The sequence below is a fragment of the Canis lupus genome, chromosome 25, assembly GCF_011100685.1.
Source record: "Canis lupus familiaris isolate Mischka breed German Shepherd chromosome 25, alternate assembly UU_Cfam_GSD_1.0, whole genome shotgun sequence".
Taxonomy (NCBI): Eukaryota; Metazoa; Chordata; class Mammalia; order Carnivora; family Canidae; genus Canis; species Canis lupus.
This window is the reverse complement of record NC_049246.1, coordinates 50,224,929-50,240,186: the sequence shown is the minus strand read 5'-3', so window position 1 is coordinate 50,240,186 and position 15,258 is coordinate 50,224,929. Positions and strand designations below refer to the sequence as shown.

At 48.9% G+C, this 15,258-nt stretch overlaps 1 protein-coding gene across 2 annotated transcripts in view; it reads left to right on the top strand.

The window, feature by feature from the left end:
• The window catches only part of NDUFA10 (NADH:ubiquinone oxidoreductase subunit A10), a 48,204-nt gene that overhangs the window by 13,095 nt on the left and 19,851 nt on the right, over positions 1–15,258 (top strand). For both annotated transcript variants that reach the window (XM_038574386.1, XM_038574385.1), the window contains exons 7-9: positions 3,415–3,469; positions 5,150–5,235; positions 13,936–14,044. In XM_038574386.1, coding sequence (XP_038430314.1) covers positions 3,415–3,469; positions 5,150–5,235; positions 13,936–14,044 — 250 coding nt within the window. The remainder of the gene's footprint in view (positions 1–3,414; positions 3,470–5,149; positions 5,236–13,935; positions 14,045–15,258) is intronic.

Genomic DNA, 15,258 nt, shown 5'->3' with positions numbered 1-15,258 from the left:
ACATGAAAAAGCAGAAGAAACAGCTTTCATTGACCCTCGTGTGGGTTCCAAAAACTCTTGGAGATCTTCTGACTACAAAAACATCAACTGAAAAATTCTCAAATAGAATTTCTAGCTAATAATGCCCAAGTTCAACTTGCCAGTCAGGGTGAGGTTTTCCTTTACTTTGCGGTTATTTTCAAGAACTCCTCAAGGGCTTCCTGGTCACAGAGTGTGTTTAGCAGCCGTCCTGAGCGTCTCTTGCATCATTTGGTTGCCAAGACTTGACTTGCAGTGGGAGTTCACCCTGCAGCCTCACGTGCTGTGTGCCCTGGCTCCCGTACGCCTCTCCGAGGCCCAGAGTGGTGCTGGTGTCCATCGTGCTGGCCGGCTGGCCCAGCCTAGCATGTTTGGCGATGCTGATCCCTGCGTGGAGTGGAGCAAAGCAGTGTTCAGATCCTTACAAGTCAGGGCAGGCGATGTGTGCTTTGTGTTTCTTCGGGTGTGGACCTCATGGATCACGCACAGAGTTTGGACATCATTGCTTGGCAGTGCCTGACATGACAGTTCCTGTGGGTGGAACGGCCACTGTGCGCTCAGCGCACCCATCCTGGTTCAGCGTACTGAGCCTGATGAGTTTCAGCACAGTGTCGCAAATGCTCTTAGCCTGGGAGGTGATATCCAGTCCTTCCCCACGGTCCTGGCCTCAGGCCCTGATCATATAGGCCAGGGTGTCTCCTGCATCCCTGAGAGGCCCCCGCTCGGCGTTCAGAGCCCTTATTGGCAGGCAGTGCCGAGGATGTGCAGTGCTCTTTGGAGCTTTGTGTTCTTGTGAGTTCACGTGGGGCCTCACGGCCTGTGCTGAGTCCTGGTAGTACAGTGCCTCCTGCTCGGATGAGAAGCAGAGGCTCACACTTTGGGGGAGAGAGCTCCCCTCCTTCCTTCCCAGGATGTTTGGATGTTTCTCAGGTCCAGGCGTTCATGCCACCATGAGTCAGGAGGTTTAGACTTACAGAGAAAACAGACCTCTGTTTTGAATAAGAGAAGTGCTTTTAGCTTGAATGTTAGTATTTGAAGTAGAGCGGATTTACTGGACACGATTGGTGGCCACTGTCTGGGAGGCTCTGGATGCCTGTCTGCTCCTGAGCTGGCCTCACCTGTGTGAGCTCTTTCATGACCGGGACACATGGCAATGCATCATTGTCTTTTTACATGACGTTTGTGAGCACGTGAAGAACGGTGAGGCTTTAGCCGAAGTCAGCATTGGTGAGATTTTAGGAGGCAGAGTGAGCTACCAGAGGAATTTTCTGGTATTTTCTGGCCATGTCAACATTGACGCTTAAAATTGTCGGAGAACGTGTTTTTATCCTCATTACCTGATTCTGAATGTGTTGTAAGTAAGTTTGAGCGATAGCTCGGTTTAGCAGACATCGGTGCATCACTCATGAAGACGTTTACTTTGCTCTGTCTGTAAATGTCGCCATCAGCACCGCGGTTCCCAGAGACCTGGTGGTTCCTGGGACAGGTGGGTCTGGGGCGTCAGTCGGTTTTGAGTTGCTCCTTAGGCCTTGCCGATGTCCCCAAATCTGAGACCCTTGTTGGCCACCCTCTTTGTTCCGGCCTCCTTCACAAACCAGTAGGAGCGAGAGGCGAGCGCGACCCAACAGGAGGATTTGCTTTGTCCTGTGTCCTCTGTCGGTTTGTTACTGGGACATTTGGCATGGGATGCTGCTCATTATAAGCACACAGAAAATAAAAGTTCATTGAATTGAGTCACACGGAAGATGGAAACATTAGGCTTTGAAATTGGCTCTGTAGGTTTGCAGTCGATGGTCTGGAATCTCAAATTCTGTCAGCAGAAGCCCCATCTTTGTCCCCTTGTCCACCCCATGCAGCGCCTGGTGGGGGCTTCGGAAATGTGCCGATCGCTGTGCTGGAGGTACCTATCACTGCTTTCCTGACCTGTGACTGCTATGCCAGGGAGCCACATCGATTCTGGGCGTCTCCATTGCTGTGTGATAGACAATAACGTTTCCATGCCAGCTGCCCTCCCTGGATTGTCAAGGAGTGTCCCCAACCTGTGCCCTCTGCACACTTGGTTTAATCCTGACGTGTGTGGCTTTAGAGGGAGATCACCTTTGTGCCTTTCTCCTCATAGTGACGGTGGGAGGCCGCAGGCCCTTGAGGAGCAAATACACTGAGTTCCCTAATGATGGGTAGCTTTTACTCCAGCTGGAAGGCGGGTGCAGTGAGCGCACGTTTCCGGCCTTATGGATCCATCGTCATTCTGCTTATGGTTTCTGACCATTTTCACGTATCTTTACTGATGCAGAGTTGCAGTGACTCCGCTGCAATGAGAAACGGTTACCTAGTTGGATGGCTTCCTTTGAATGTAGGATATAGGCTTATCTATAATCACGGCTCCTCAGAAGTTTGGGCTTAGTAGGAGTTGGTGGTAATGATGCTAATACAGGTACTTCAGCGGTACCGAGTTCATTAACCTGGGGGCTGGCTGCAAGGTGGTTCCCGGCTGCTGAAGCTGGATACCATTGCAGAGGGCAGATGGGGAGTTGAGGTTGAGCCCAGCTTGTGAAGCCTTGGACTCTATAGACTGATGCCCATCAGTAGGGAGGTGCTGTGGTAAGGACACCTAAAAGAGGGAGCGTCCTTGTTTATGCCGTGCAGATGGTCTGTGGGACGTCTGTCCATGACATTACGCTGTCCCCTCTGTGGGAAGGGGGTCAGACATTTCTGCAGTGATGGGCTTTCCAGTGGGACTCCGGTCTGGGCAGCCTTGCCGGCCTCTCTTGTCGGGGTTGTGGCCTGGGATCGCCCACTGGCTGGTCTGGAGGTGGTGGCAGAGGCAGCCTGCTTCATTTGTCAGGTGCAGACTTAGCAATCTGTTGGCTTCCAGTCCTCTCCCGGGGGGGCAGTCTACCATCCGAATGGTGGTACACACGTGGTGGGGGAAATGGGCAGGCATGCTGGAAATGGCAGCCTGCTGCCCCCTTCTTTTTGGGACCTACCTGTGATTCTTCAGTGTCCAGACTAAGGGCCAAGGACTGAGGAAACTGAGCTGCTGCCTTTCTGCTGCAGAGTTGGGTTGAAACAGGTCATCGTGACACAGTTGGTTTGTCTCCTGGATTCCAGCAGCTCAAGTCCCCCGCGGTGGTCCTCCAGCCCCCCTTGACTGCTTTCTGTGCCCCGTGTCCCCCTTGGCCGCTGGTCTCCTGCTCACCACGTTTCTGCTGCTGGCAGGTGCTCCTCAGCCATTCTAGCCACACGAGCCAGCATGTGTCCAGCACATTGTTCTAGCCTAAGAATGCAGTCTTAGTGTTTATAGGGGTAGACTTTAACGTCATGTGTTAAAGCTTGCAAAATTTACATTACGTTAAGCTTGCAAAATTTACATTAAATTCTCGTGTTTTCTTACAGTGAGAAATGTGAGGTTTTACAGTATAGTGCAAGGGAAGCTCAAGATGCAGAAAAGGTAAGAAATTGGTGGGAGAGTTTATAGTTCTTAAATTTAATTTGTATATAAGGTTCTTGTAAATCGTATGACCGGTTCTGCTCCTACAGGTCTTAGAAATGTTTGTATTTCATAAGCTAAAAGAGGTACTAAGCCAACCTGTTGCACTCCCATCATGAGATTTTCATTTTCGTTTAAATAATTCAGTTTCTAAGATCCTAAAATTGTAGAAGATACATTATTAAGTGCATTTGTAAAATTCAAGTCAATCTCAGTGCAATTTTCAGGAGAACTTAATGAATAACAGCCAAAAAATTTGAAAAAGAAAGGAACATTTGCCTTTCCCAGTACAGAAACATAGTCCAAAATCATGGTAATGAAAGCGCTGTGATGTTAACACAGGAATTAATAAATAGCTTAATGGAATGGATCAGAGAGTGGGAAACAGGTGCATGTGTCAGCACACGTGTGTGCAAGTGTGTGTTTGTCTTGACTTTGGTAAAGGCAGTGCTTTGAAGGATAATAACGAAGTAGAAGAAAATTATTTCTTAAATGTCATTGGGGCAATGGATCATCCATTAGACAAAAAAAAGGTCCCATTTTTATATATATTAATCATGAATTACTAAAATGCAAAACAAAAGGTATAAAAATTCTAGAAGAAAATAACTGGTTTTATGATCTGGGATCGAGGCCTATGTGGTGGTATGAGCAGGACTGAAGAGGTGACTGCTGCGGTGCACACCTGCGGCGGTCAGCTCCCGGCGCGGAAGGGGTGAATGTTGCGAGGAAGGTCTTCTCCACAGAGTAGTGCCCTCGCTTAGGTCCGTGTCCCGGTGCGGCCTTGGGACAGCACTGAGGACTGCACCCGGCCTGTTGTGCTTGGATGACACTATTCCACATGCTTTTGTTGCTGTGACCTGAACGTGTGTGTGTTTACACTATTTTACACCTGGACAGACTGTTCAGATGCCATGCGTCTGAGTAGAGGAACACGTTCCCTCTCTAAGACCACGCTGTGTTTTGAGTTCATAACTGAATGTATCAAATGCTTGAAACCTAAGAGAGGATCCTGAGTTTGGCATGTTTGGGGGCAGCCCCTCTGGGAGGACTGCAGGGTGCGGGGTGGGGGTGTGGAAACAGGTTATTAGATCTCTCTAGGAAGTGCATCAATTTTCTTGTTGTTCTGTTGCCTTCAGTGGCTAGGTCTTATGTTCTAGAATGAAGTCCCTGGGCAGGAATTGAGCAGTTAGTCACTGACACTGGTGCCCCCCTTCTTGATTCTTCTTTTGTCCTGTGCTGCTTCTCCCAGCCTCACGTGTAGTTTCTGCACCACTCGTGTGTTAACTGGGCCACACTGGGGGTCACCTGGGCCAGGCTCCCACACTGGGGGTCATTGCCACCCCCCAACCCCAGGGTCACCTGGGACCTGGCACCCATACCGGGGGTCACCTGAGCTGGGTTCCCATGCTGAGGATCAGTGCCACCCCCCAACCCCGGTGTCACCGGGGGCCCAGCACCCACAGGGGGTGAGCGCTCTGTCCCATTTCTCACTGAAGCCCATCTGTCTAATTTTTCTTTTTGATTTCTGTGGTGATTCTTCCTGCTATATATTTGTGGCTTACGATGTGTTAAAATGCTGTCTCATTTAAATTTCCGAAGTGGGACTCTGCATTAAAACTGGAATTGTCTCTGTCTTAGGTAATAGAGGATATCGAATACCTCAAGTATGACAAAGGGCCGTGGCTCGATCAGGACGACCGGACTTTTCACCATCTGCGGATGCTGTAAGTTCCATGCTGTTGGGAGCCGCGCAGATGGGACGAGGGGCTGGGTTTTTGAGCACAGGCCCTGGCCTGCTGTAGAAACTTACAGAAGTTTGAAGGATTTCTTTTTCAAGTTAGATGTTAACAGTGCCACCAATAATGGGGTGTATCTCCTGTTCCCTTCAGTCTCTTGCATTCTGTGGTCTGACAACTAATTAATGGATTGCCAATATTAATTCAACAGGTAAGTTTGTGTCCACCACACACCAAGCAATGTTCCAGATTTAGAGTCCAATATAACTTCCACTTTCCTCTTCTCTGGGCACTTTGTCCTCCAGCCTCCAGGCCCAGGGTGGTGGGGAGAGGGCTCTAAATCTTGCTGCTGGTTAGCTGGTCGGACAGCACCCCGCCTCTCGCAAGCACACAACGAAGTGCTCTCTCCAGCTAGTGCCTGACATCCTCCCAGGGACATTCGCTGTTCTGTTCGGCCAGCTGTGTCAAGACGGTGAATGTCACGTGCTTGGAGCCATCGTCACACTTCCCATGCCATGAAACGCATCCCTTGGTCAGGGCCACACTATGCTGATGACCGTGTGTATGAGTGCCCTCGGGCTGCCATGACTAGTAGCCACACACCGGGGGCACTAAAAACAATGGAAGTTTATTCTCCTGGCTCTGGAGTCCAGAAGCCCAAAATGAAGGTGTTGGCAGGGCCACCCTGCTCTTCAGGTTCTAGGAAGAGTCCTTCCTGCCTCTTCCAGCTTCCTGTGGCTGCTGGTGATCCTCCCTCCGCGTTCCTCAGCGCGTGGCTATGTCACTCACACTCTGCCTCTGTCCTCACATGGCCTTCTCCCCTGTATGACTGTCTCTGTCTACATTCCTCTCATCCTATAAATTCAGTAGTCACAGGATTAGGACTCAGGCCAGTCCCCTGTGATCACATTTTAACTTCTCTCTGCAAAGGCCCTGTTTCCAAATAAGATCACGGTCACAGGTTCCAAGTGCACATGAACTTTGGGGGGACACTACTCAACCCAGTACACCATGTGTTTTGAGGTCCCTGAACCCAACCCCACACTTGAGAAGTCACAGGAAGGACTCGGAAATCACAACGTTAGCTGTGCTCATGGCGCAGGGGATCAGCAAGGATTCATAGCTGGTCCATGAGGAGAAGGACACGGCAAATGTGGAGCAGTCCACGCGCGGACCACGATGCTCCCTCCCTCCATGAGGGACATGCCAAATGAGCTGCTTCGTTCACGAGAAAAGCAGTGCTGAACACATGGGCATGGGCGGTATTTCTGCCCACGGGGCCCATCAGATGCTCGGCACCCAGAGTTTCTATTGAGTGCTAGTCATGCTGGCACCTTCTGCCTTAGCAGCTATGCACGTTCCTGACCCCCATGAATCCCACTGTACCCTGGTGCCTGGTGTGCAGTGCCCCCGCCTTAGGGCAGTGTTTAGTAGATACCAGCCCAGGGGGACCGCGGTCTCAGGCCTGCTCTATTTAGGACAGTGGAAAGGCCTTCTGTGTGCACGTGAGCTGGGCTTCTGGCAGAAATGTCTCGGGCAGGAAGGCGAATCTAGACCCAGGAAATGTAAGCATCCTGTGAGGGTCTGTGTCTGCCCCTCCATGAAGGGTGGGACCCATGGTACTGACTTCCCCCTTTGTCTCCAAAGATAAGCTGTGCTGGAGGCTCAGCATTGGCCTCTGCCCTTGCCATGCTGGGCACACAGTGGCCGGGCCACATCCGTTTTGAGGAGCACCAGTCTGGGTGTCGAGCCCATGGATGATCTCTGGCAGAGCTGGGCCCCAAGTGCCACCTTCCTCTGCACTGGATATTTTGCTAGCTCACAGCTTTTCTTTTGATAACTACTGCACTTATTTTTCTGTACTCGATGCACCCTAATGTCAGCATATATAGAAGCCATATCCTGTGCTTGAGATGGGATAATTTCTCATGTTGAACCTATTGCTTTAGTTTTTAAAAGTAAGACCTAAAATTTTACTTATTTTTAGCAGTTTTTGATTTATGCTGGAGATGGAAGAAATAGGATATTTCATGGGAAGGATCCTATGGTTGTAGGGTGGGGTTTGATGCAGAAAGGGAAGGAGGGTTCCTGGGGGAAGGCTGTGAGTGGCCTCTGAAGGTGTGGCCTCGTGCTCCGTGGCCGTCCATGCTTCTGACGGGGTGGAGGAAGGGTGTGACCAGGGCCTGGGTGACGGGGATATACCTTAGGCGTGTGGGACTTCTCTGATGGCTGCCTCTGTCTTCATGGTGATGGAAAGTGGGTCATCATCCACGAGGGGCAGTGGGGGTGGGGAAGGGCATATTGGAGGTTTGAGGAAGCCATATTGGAGGAGGACAGGTACGAAATGTCTGGGCCTTGGCGTGGGGAGGGCCGGCCTGGAAGTGTGCTGTGGATAGCAGGGCAGGGCAGTGGGCCTGATGTCCAGTGGAGGGAGCACCCCTTCCCGCCCTCTGCTGCCCCAGTGCCCTCAGGCAGTGGGCAGAGCTGTGCATTTGAAGAGGATCAGCGGGTAGGAGAGGGCAGGAGAGCGGAGAACCATACAAAAGCGAATGAGTGTGATGGTGAGAGATTGAATGTGGGTGAGGCTAGGTGGAGAACACAGAAAAGGTGGTTGAGCTCAGTGCATGAGAGGTGGGAGTCACACCCACTCACACAGGTCCAGGATCGGTCCGGTCACCTGTGGTTCCAGCACATTGCACGTGGTCTTGCTCCCCGTTGGGAGTAAAAGCGGGGTGAACTGGGTGCGGTCGTATAAACACACTGTACAGCCCTCCGTGTGTTGGAGAACTGTTCTCCGGAAAACGCACACCAGTCTGCGAGCTTGACCATCCTCTGGACGTCATAGACTAACTGTGTAGTGCAAACAAAAAGCTAATGGAAATTTTGTGATTTTGACACAAAAGATAAGTGTTTGCTTTACTTTGCATTCTATGAACATGAACTTCAGTTTATATTTTTTTGCCTATTTTTCATTTGTGAATTTGTATTTATATTTATTGACCTTTTTTAGGGATCCCTGGGTGGCGCAGCGGTTTGGCGCCTGCCTTTGGCCCAGGGAGCGATCCTGGAGACCCGGGATCGAATCCCACGTCGGGCTCCCGGTGCATGGAGCCTGCTTCTCCCTCTACCTGTGTCTCTGCCTCTCTCTCTCTCTCTCTCTGACTATCATAAATAAAAAAAAATTAAAAAAAAAAAGATATATTTATTGACCTTTTTAAAAAACCAGCTTTTTGTTTTATTGGATTTCTCTATTTTTCTGTTTTCAGTCTACCTGATTTCTGCTCTAGTTCTTATTTTACTAACCTGCTTTCTTTAGGCTTCATTCATTCAACAAGGAAGGAAGCCTTGTTCTCTAGGGTAGAGGCCTTGATGCTCAATTTCAGGTCCTCATGCGTGCACCCAGTGCTGTCGGCCACCCTCCAGTCTAGTCCCAATTGTGATCTGAGTACAAGCAGCGTGTGATTTCTGCTCATTTGCACTGGTGCAGGGGCTTTACGTGGCTGGGAGTGTATTCCGTGCAGATTCGTGATCCAGTTGAACTTAGGAAAAACGTGCGTCCTGCTGTTGAGTGGAACGAGGAGGTGTCAGTGTCGGGGGCACCAGGCTGCGTGATGGGGGTGTCAGCTCATCCATGTCTCCCCGGCTTCTCTGCTCACAGGGGTCTGTCCACCGGGGAGGGGGCGGCGAGCTCCCCAGCCACAGCAGCACGTCAGCCCCTTGCGTGCCGGCTCCTGTTTTTGCCTCCTATAGTTTGATGCTCTGCTCTCAGGTGCTTGCAGCGGTTGTGTCTTCGTGGAGGACTGACCGTTTTCTCACTGCGGCATGCCCTGCTTCGTGCCCGGTGATTGTTCTCATTCTGCAGTCCCTGTGTCTGCACGCTTGCCTCTGTTCCAGCTTTGGTTGGTGTAGGCGTCTTCCTCCACCCCTTTCCTTCGACCTGAGTCTTGTTTACCGTGGGTTCCTTGTAGCCAGTGTTGATCCGGGTCTCATGTTTTTATCTGTTCTGACAGCCTCTCTCCTTTAATTGCTATGTTTGGACGGTTCGCTTTTAAAAAGAACGTTGATACATGTGGATTAACGTTTACGGTGTCTGTCACTCTTTTCCGTTTGTAGCCTTTGTGCTTTGTTTTCTTTTCCTCCTTTTTTCTGCCTTCTCTGTTGTAACAGAACATTCAGTGTGATTCCATGTTCTCTCCCCTCCTAGCAGACCAAGTGCCTGCCTCGTGTTGTCGTAGCTCTGGGGCCCCCGGGGTGCATTTGCAGCTTGTCTCCATCCGCTTTCCGATGGCCCTGCCGCCTCACGGGGTGAGCAGAGCAGAGCGTTCCCGCTTCCTCCCTTCCATCCAGGTGCCATCATCTGCCAATGCGTCGCCACTCTTCTTCCAGGACAAGTAATTGATTTTCAGGGATATTTTGTTGTTGTAAGGATAGGAGTGATGGCCTTCAAGCTCTTGTTGGAGCTGAAACTGGAAGTCTCTGTTTTTAAAAACTGGTAAACTTTTTTTGTTTAGATGCCTATATGTGTAAATGTTTTTGTGAACTTATGTAAACAGAGTATGCATCGTCTCATTCTAAACCTTGCTGAGAACCCTGTGTCCTTTGTTTTAGCTGCTGTGTAGTGTCTTCCTCTAGGTCTGAAGCCTCGAGGTGTTAGCCTGAATCAAGTTACAGTGTCAGCACTGGACCCAGAAGCTGTTCCAGAAACGTTTTCCTGAGGCCACAGCACTGCTGCCTGGTGGGGGCTTCCCTCACTTTACAGGTGTGGAAGCCACGGCTCAGGAGCACGGACCTGCCACGGGTGGGGAGCGGCCAACATGAGCCTCCCTGTGGTCCTGAGCACAAACCATGCCGCCTCCCTTCCTCTCGGTGGCTCAGGCTAGGATCCTGGCGGGGTTGTCCCCTCCTCCTTCAGCTGTCATGCTGCCAGGACCCTCCTTTTGCCTGACGGCCCCCTTACCACACACCCTAAGTGACACACTAAGGTCTGTGTGCTTGTCCCTGGTGATTTCACACCTTGTCCTTTTCTTTCATGACTTTTGCTGTCCTTGGGGTTTAATCCTTTCATTCTTTTTTTCTTTTAACTTTTTTTTTTTTTAATTCGACAGAGCATGTATGTGCGCACACAAGCAGGGAGGCAGCAGGTAGAGGGAGAGGGAGAAGCAGGCTCCCTGCTGAGCAGGGAGCCCAGTGTGGGGCTCCATCTCAGGACCCGGGGATCATGACCTGAGCAGAGGGCAGATGCCCAACCGACTGAGCCACCCACATGCCCCTGGTTCCCTCATTCTTGATATTTATTCCTGCCATCTATTATTTCTTACTCCTTCTCGTCCTGTGTGCACACACCCACCAGGTTAATTTTCATAAAAATGTCACAGTGGCCCTGTTTTCCCTTCACTCTGGATCCTTCTGTGGCCTGCCGTCATTTAGTTGTGAATCCAAATTTCATTTCTGAGTAGTTCAGAATCCTGATCATCTGGTTCTACCTCTTGAATCTGTTACCTCCTCTACCTGCCTGGTAATTATCTAAAAATCCTAGTTTATGTCTAAGCCTTTCCCCCCTGAATACCTTGTCTTAACTTCTCCCTGCTTTATTTGCAATTCTGGTTGGCATCAGCGACGGCTGGACACAGACGTCAGGCAGCATGTGAGGACGTGGCTGGCTTCATGCCCTGCTGTCCCACTGAGGCCAGGTGCTGGGCCAGGGCCTGGTGACTTATTCCACCGATATCAGGGTCGTGTTCATTTGATTCCAGACTGTGTCCAAAATGGTGTCTTCAGATCATGATTTTGGTAATCACTTAGTTGCGTTTTTGTCTGGAGAAAGATTCAATAATTCCCTTGAAGTTTACAGATGACAGCATCCAATTCACTGTTCTGATTTATTTTGCTATAAATGGCCTATCACTCCTTCTCCCCATCTCTTGCTCCCCTGCCCCCCGGATATTTCATAACAGTGTGGAACGGTAATTGTGTTTATTTTCATGTGAGTGTCATTTCTTAATTTGGGGACTCACATGAAAATTATGACCAATTTTCTAAGATAATTACTGTAAACATCCCATTTACTAGTTATACTCATTTTGTCTAGAACCTGACCAAATTACTGGTTTAGTGCATTTTTGTTCCATCTCAGTTACGTATGCCGGTGTATAATTAAGTGTGTGTGAGCTTATGCTAAGAGACAGTAACTGTATTTGTCAAGCTGGTAGCATTTTGTGTCCATATGCATACCCCATGACTTACTGGCTGGCGCCCGCCATGCTCACCTCCATTCCTGTGTTGGGGACTGTGATCCCGAGGCAGGGCTCCACGTGTGCAGGGCTCCGAGCCCCTTCCTCCTGCTTCCCCAGCGCCTGGGCCGCCCTCCTGCTCACCCCATTTGCTTCATCACAGACACTTCTGCTTCCTGTGACTCGGGGACACAGGGTCCTTGTAGTAGGAAATCCCAGTAGTGCCAAGCCAGTGGGATGTGAATCTAGTATCAGAGTGTAGGGTTCGGACAGAGCTTTGCAGTTCAGGACAAGCCAACAGATAGACTGTAGACATGGTTTAGAGCAGGGATAGACATTCTGTTAATTGGGAACCAGTGTGAGCCATAAAACATAATTTACTAGGTATTTTTTCTGTCTTTTCCTGCCTCATTCTTTTAGAATATGTGGCACACCGCCTTGTGTTGTAAATCAAGCTGCACTACTCTTCATCATCTTCTTTGGGCACTTTGGCTTATGATGTTAAGAGGATATATTATCCTCAGCCAGTTTCTGAATTCTTCTCAATTAGACTAAGTGCTTTGTGAACGGGATGTTTTCTTTCTCCGCTTTTTGCTCCCTGGGTCATAAAGTGCTTCCCATCGTCTCTGTTCCTTACTTATCGTCAATCTAGAGTAAATCTCGTTGATGGGAGGTTATGACTTTTGGGATTTACGGGAGACATAACACCATAGGCTCATCCTGATAGTCACTGCTTAAGTTCATGGTGACAAATTGACGGAGCAGCTTAGCCAAGTTTAAATAAGTTATAGACAGTTGCAGATTTTTTTTTTTTTTTTTTTTTTTTTAATGTTCGAAAACAGTTGGAAACCTATTTGTTGAAAGATGCACTGTTTTGGGGGGGAGGTTTCGTGTAGACTGTACTTCAGCCGGATGAGGCATAGATGGCACTGTTGCTCTGCATATTGTGGACCAGCTCCTAGGCCAACAATGCCTTTCAGATTTTCCAGAATTCTGTGGGTTTTTCACACTATTGAGAAAACCAAATCCTCCACCTCGATATTTGTTAACGTTCAAATACATTAATTTCATTTTAGTGGAAATGGTTTATTGTGATATCACTTGAAAAATCATCTTTACAAAACAGTAAGAATAATTTGTTAAAAATAAAGAAATGTGTATTTGTGCATTATCTACAGTAGCCTACAAAGATCTAGTGTAAACAACTTACTAGGAGGGCTGAGAAAGAGTCCTCCTCTTGGAGTCGATATGTTGTAGCCACTTGGGTGCCCACATAGATACGCTTGGGAAGATAGCAGGTTTGCATTTCCTTGGGTGATACTTGTTACCAAAGTATTAGTCCGTGTGTGACAGTTTGTACTGGTGACACTCAGGATGTACCTTTTCCTGCCCATTGCTCTTGTTGGGCCTGCCGCAGGTTCTCGGTAGGAGAGGGCCCCAGGAGCCCAGGCCCCGATGGGATGGGACGTTCTGACCACGGCAGTCTGCTCCGGGTGCCAGTGGGCACTAGCTTGGGGTTTACGTGGGTTTGGACTCTTTATCATCAAAGTAGCTGAAAGCCAGATGCTTTTAAAGAACTTCCATTTGGGCCATTGTAAACAGAAACATCTTCTGCCATTATAACTCATTAATGGGAAAGTGGTCATTTAAAATAATTATTTGCTTTGTTTTGAACCCTAAAGAAAGGAGACTTTATTTAAGTGTTTCTTTCTAAAAGCCCCCAAAATGTTTTTCATCTTCAAGTATAGTGGTCATATTCAGACTAAACTTAATTTGAAATAAGCAGTTGTAACACAGTATAAATATTTTAGAGTTGAGCAAAATAAAGTGGTGAAACAAGGAGCATATCCTATGATTTGTATTTGTCAGTGCCAAACAAGGCAGAGAGTTAGACCTTTACAGGCCGCGGGTACGCCCGGCCGTCCTGTGTGGGCCTGCCCCACCCTATGCTCCTGACTTCTCCGTGGCCCTTCTCCTCCTGGAATCTTTCAGGCAGGACAGCAAGAAGCTGCGTGGTAAATCTGGAGGGACCAGAGTCTCTTGCTGCCTTTCCCTGGAGATTCATAAATTTTGCATGTTTGTAATGAGGGCGCACTATGTGCATGACACTGTTGTGGATGGCGTTGGGTTTAGTGTTTTATTTGTGCCATTCCTGTGTTTAAAACACAGCGTGGCTCCTTTTTTATTCTTCCAAACCTCACCCATTCCCAAAAGGTGATCCTCTCTGTCTGCTCAGGCTTTTGGAAAACTCTCCTCAGGTTCTGAAGGTCGCTTCAGAAAAGCAGCTGCACACAGACCTCACGGTCTTTGGGATGAAGGTTTGCGTCTAGAGGACTGCCCTGGGGGTGAATGTTATTTATTTGGATGTATGATTTTTTTTTTCTAATTACCCTTACAGCTTATTTTGTTATATTTATTTTGATGGTTTAATGAGATCTCTATTTGTCTTATTTTGTAGGGTTCAGAATAAGCTGGAGGTGCTGAATTACACAACCATTCCTATCTATCTCCCAGAAGTCACAATCGGAGCGCACCAGAGTGACCGCATCTTCCATAAATTCACACAGGTGGGATTCTGAAGCCAGGTGAAGCTGTCTGCTGTGGGCCCCCGTGAATGGCACCTGGGTCACGGCTCTGAAAAGTAGCTTTTGTGGGTTTTTTTGCCTCTTTCAGTGAAGGAGATTCCTTTTCATTGAAGTAATTCTTTCTTCCCCTCACGGTCATGTCTAAAGCTGATACAGCTCCTCCCTCCGCAGGGTGGCGTGTAGTGGGCTGCCCTGGGGAGGCGTGTCGCAGGCAGCCTTCTTCGTCAGCATGTTATCTTGATCGCAACGTACCATCTGCTCTTTAGCTCTTGTCAACGTGTCTTCAGTGTCAAATTGTACTTGGGGTATTGCCTTACTCCTTATGCTACGTCCATCCATAAAGGATGAAAGCGAACGTTCCTACTGGGGGTCGGCAGAGCAGGTGGGAGAGTGCAGGGGTGGGGTGCGCAGCTGGGCCAGGGTGAGGCAGAGCTCAGGAGGCTCCGACTGTGTTATTGATCGTCTTCTCTGGTTTCCATACCTTTTTAGTGAATTATTGGTTTCCAGGATCATTTGTGGAGGGTCATTTTAGGCAAAATTCCATGAACTGAGGGGATGGATACTCGTGAGTTGTATTGTGGAAGCCAGCAGATGAGGGAGAGACTTCTCCAGGAATCCTGACGTCAGTGGAAGACTAAGGACACGATCCATTTCTGCATCAGCTGTGGTTGGGGGGTTGTTATTGGCAGATGTGTGAAAAGATTACATTTAAATTAGATCGCCAAGCTGAGCAGCCAACATTTAGATAAGTTTAAATCTTAAATATTTTTGCATTCCTATAATTCTGTGATGCTTGCAAATTGCTTGAAGCACTGATTGGATGTCCGAGTATATCCCGTTGCTTGCTCTCTTACTTGAGATACTTGGCATGTTCTTTAATAGAAGTTCTTCTGGTTGTTTTGAAAGTGAGTGTATACGATGTTGGAATTTGGGGAAGTACATAAAACCATGAGGCTATCACTCAGCAGTACCCACATTAGCATGTTTGCACACTACTTCTTTGTGACTGATGTGGGTGTGTAAGTGTGGGTGGCAGCGGTGGTAGTGTCTGGGGGCTGGGCTGGCCTCTCCCTGTGCTTGCAGGTGGTTCCTGCTCTGCAGTGGATGCTCACCAAGGTCCTGCTGAGCCTGGTGCACAAGCCCTCATGACTCCCACCTTGGTCCCAGCAGCCACCATGAGACTTGGGTCGGCGCCC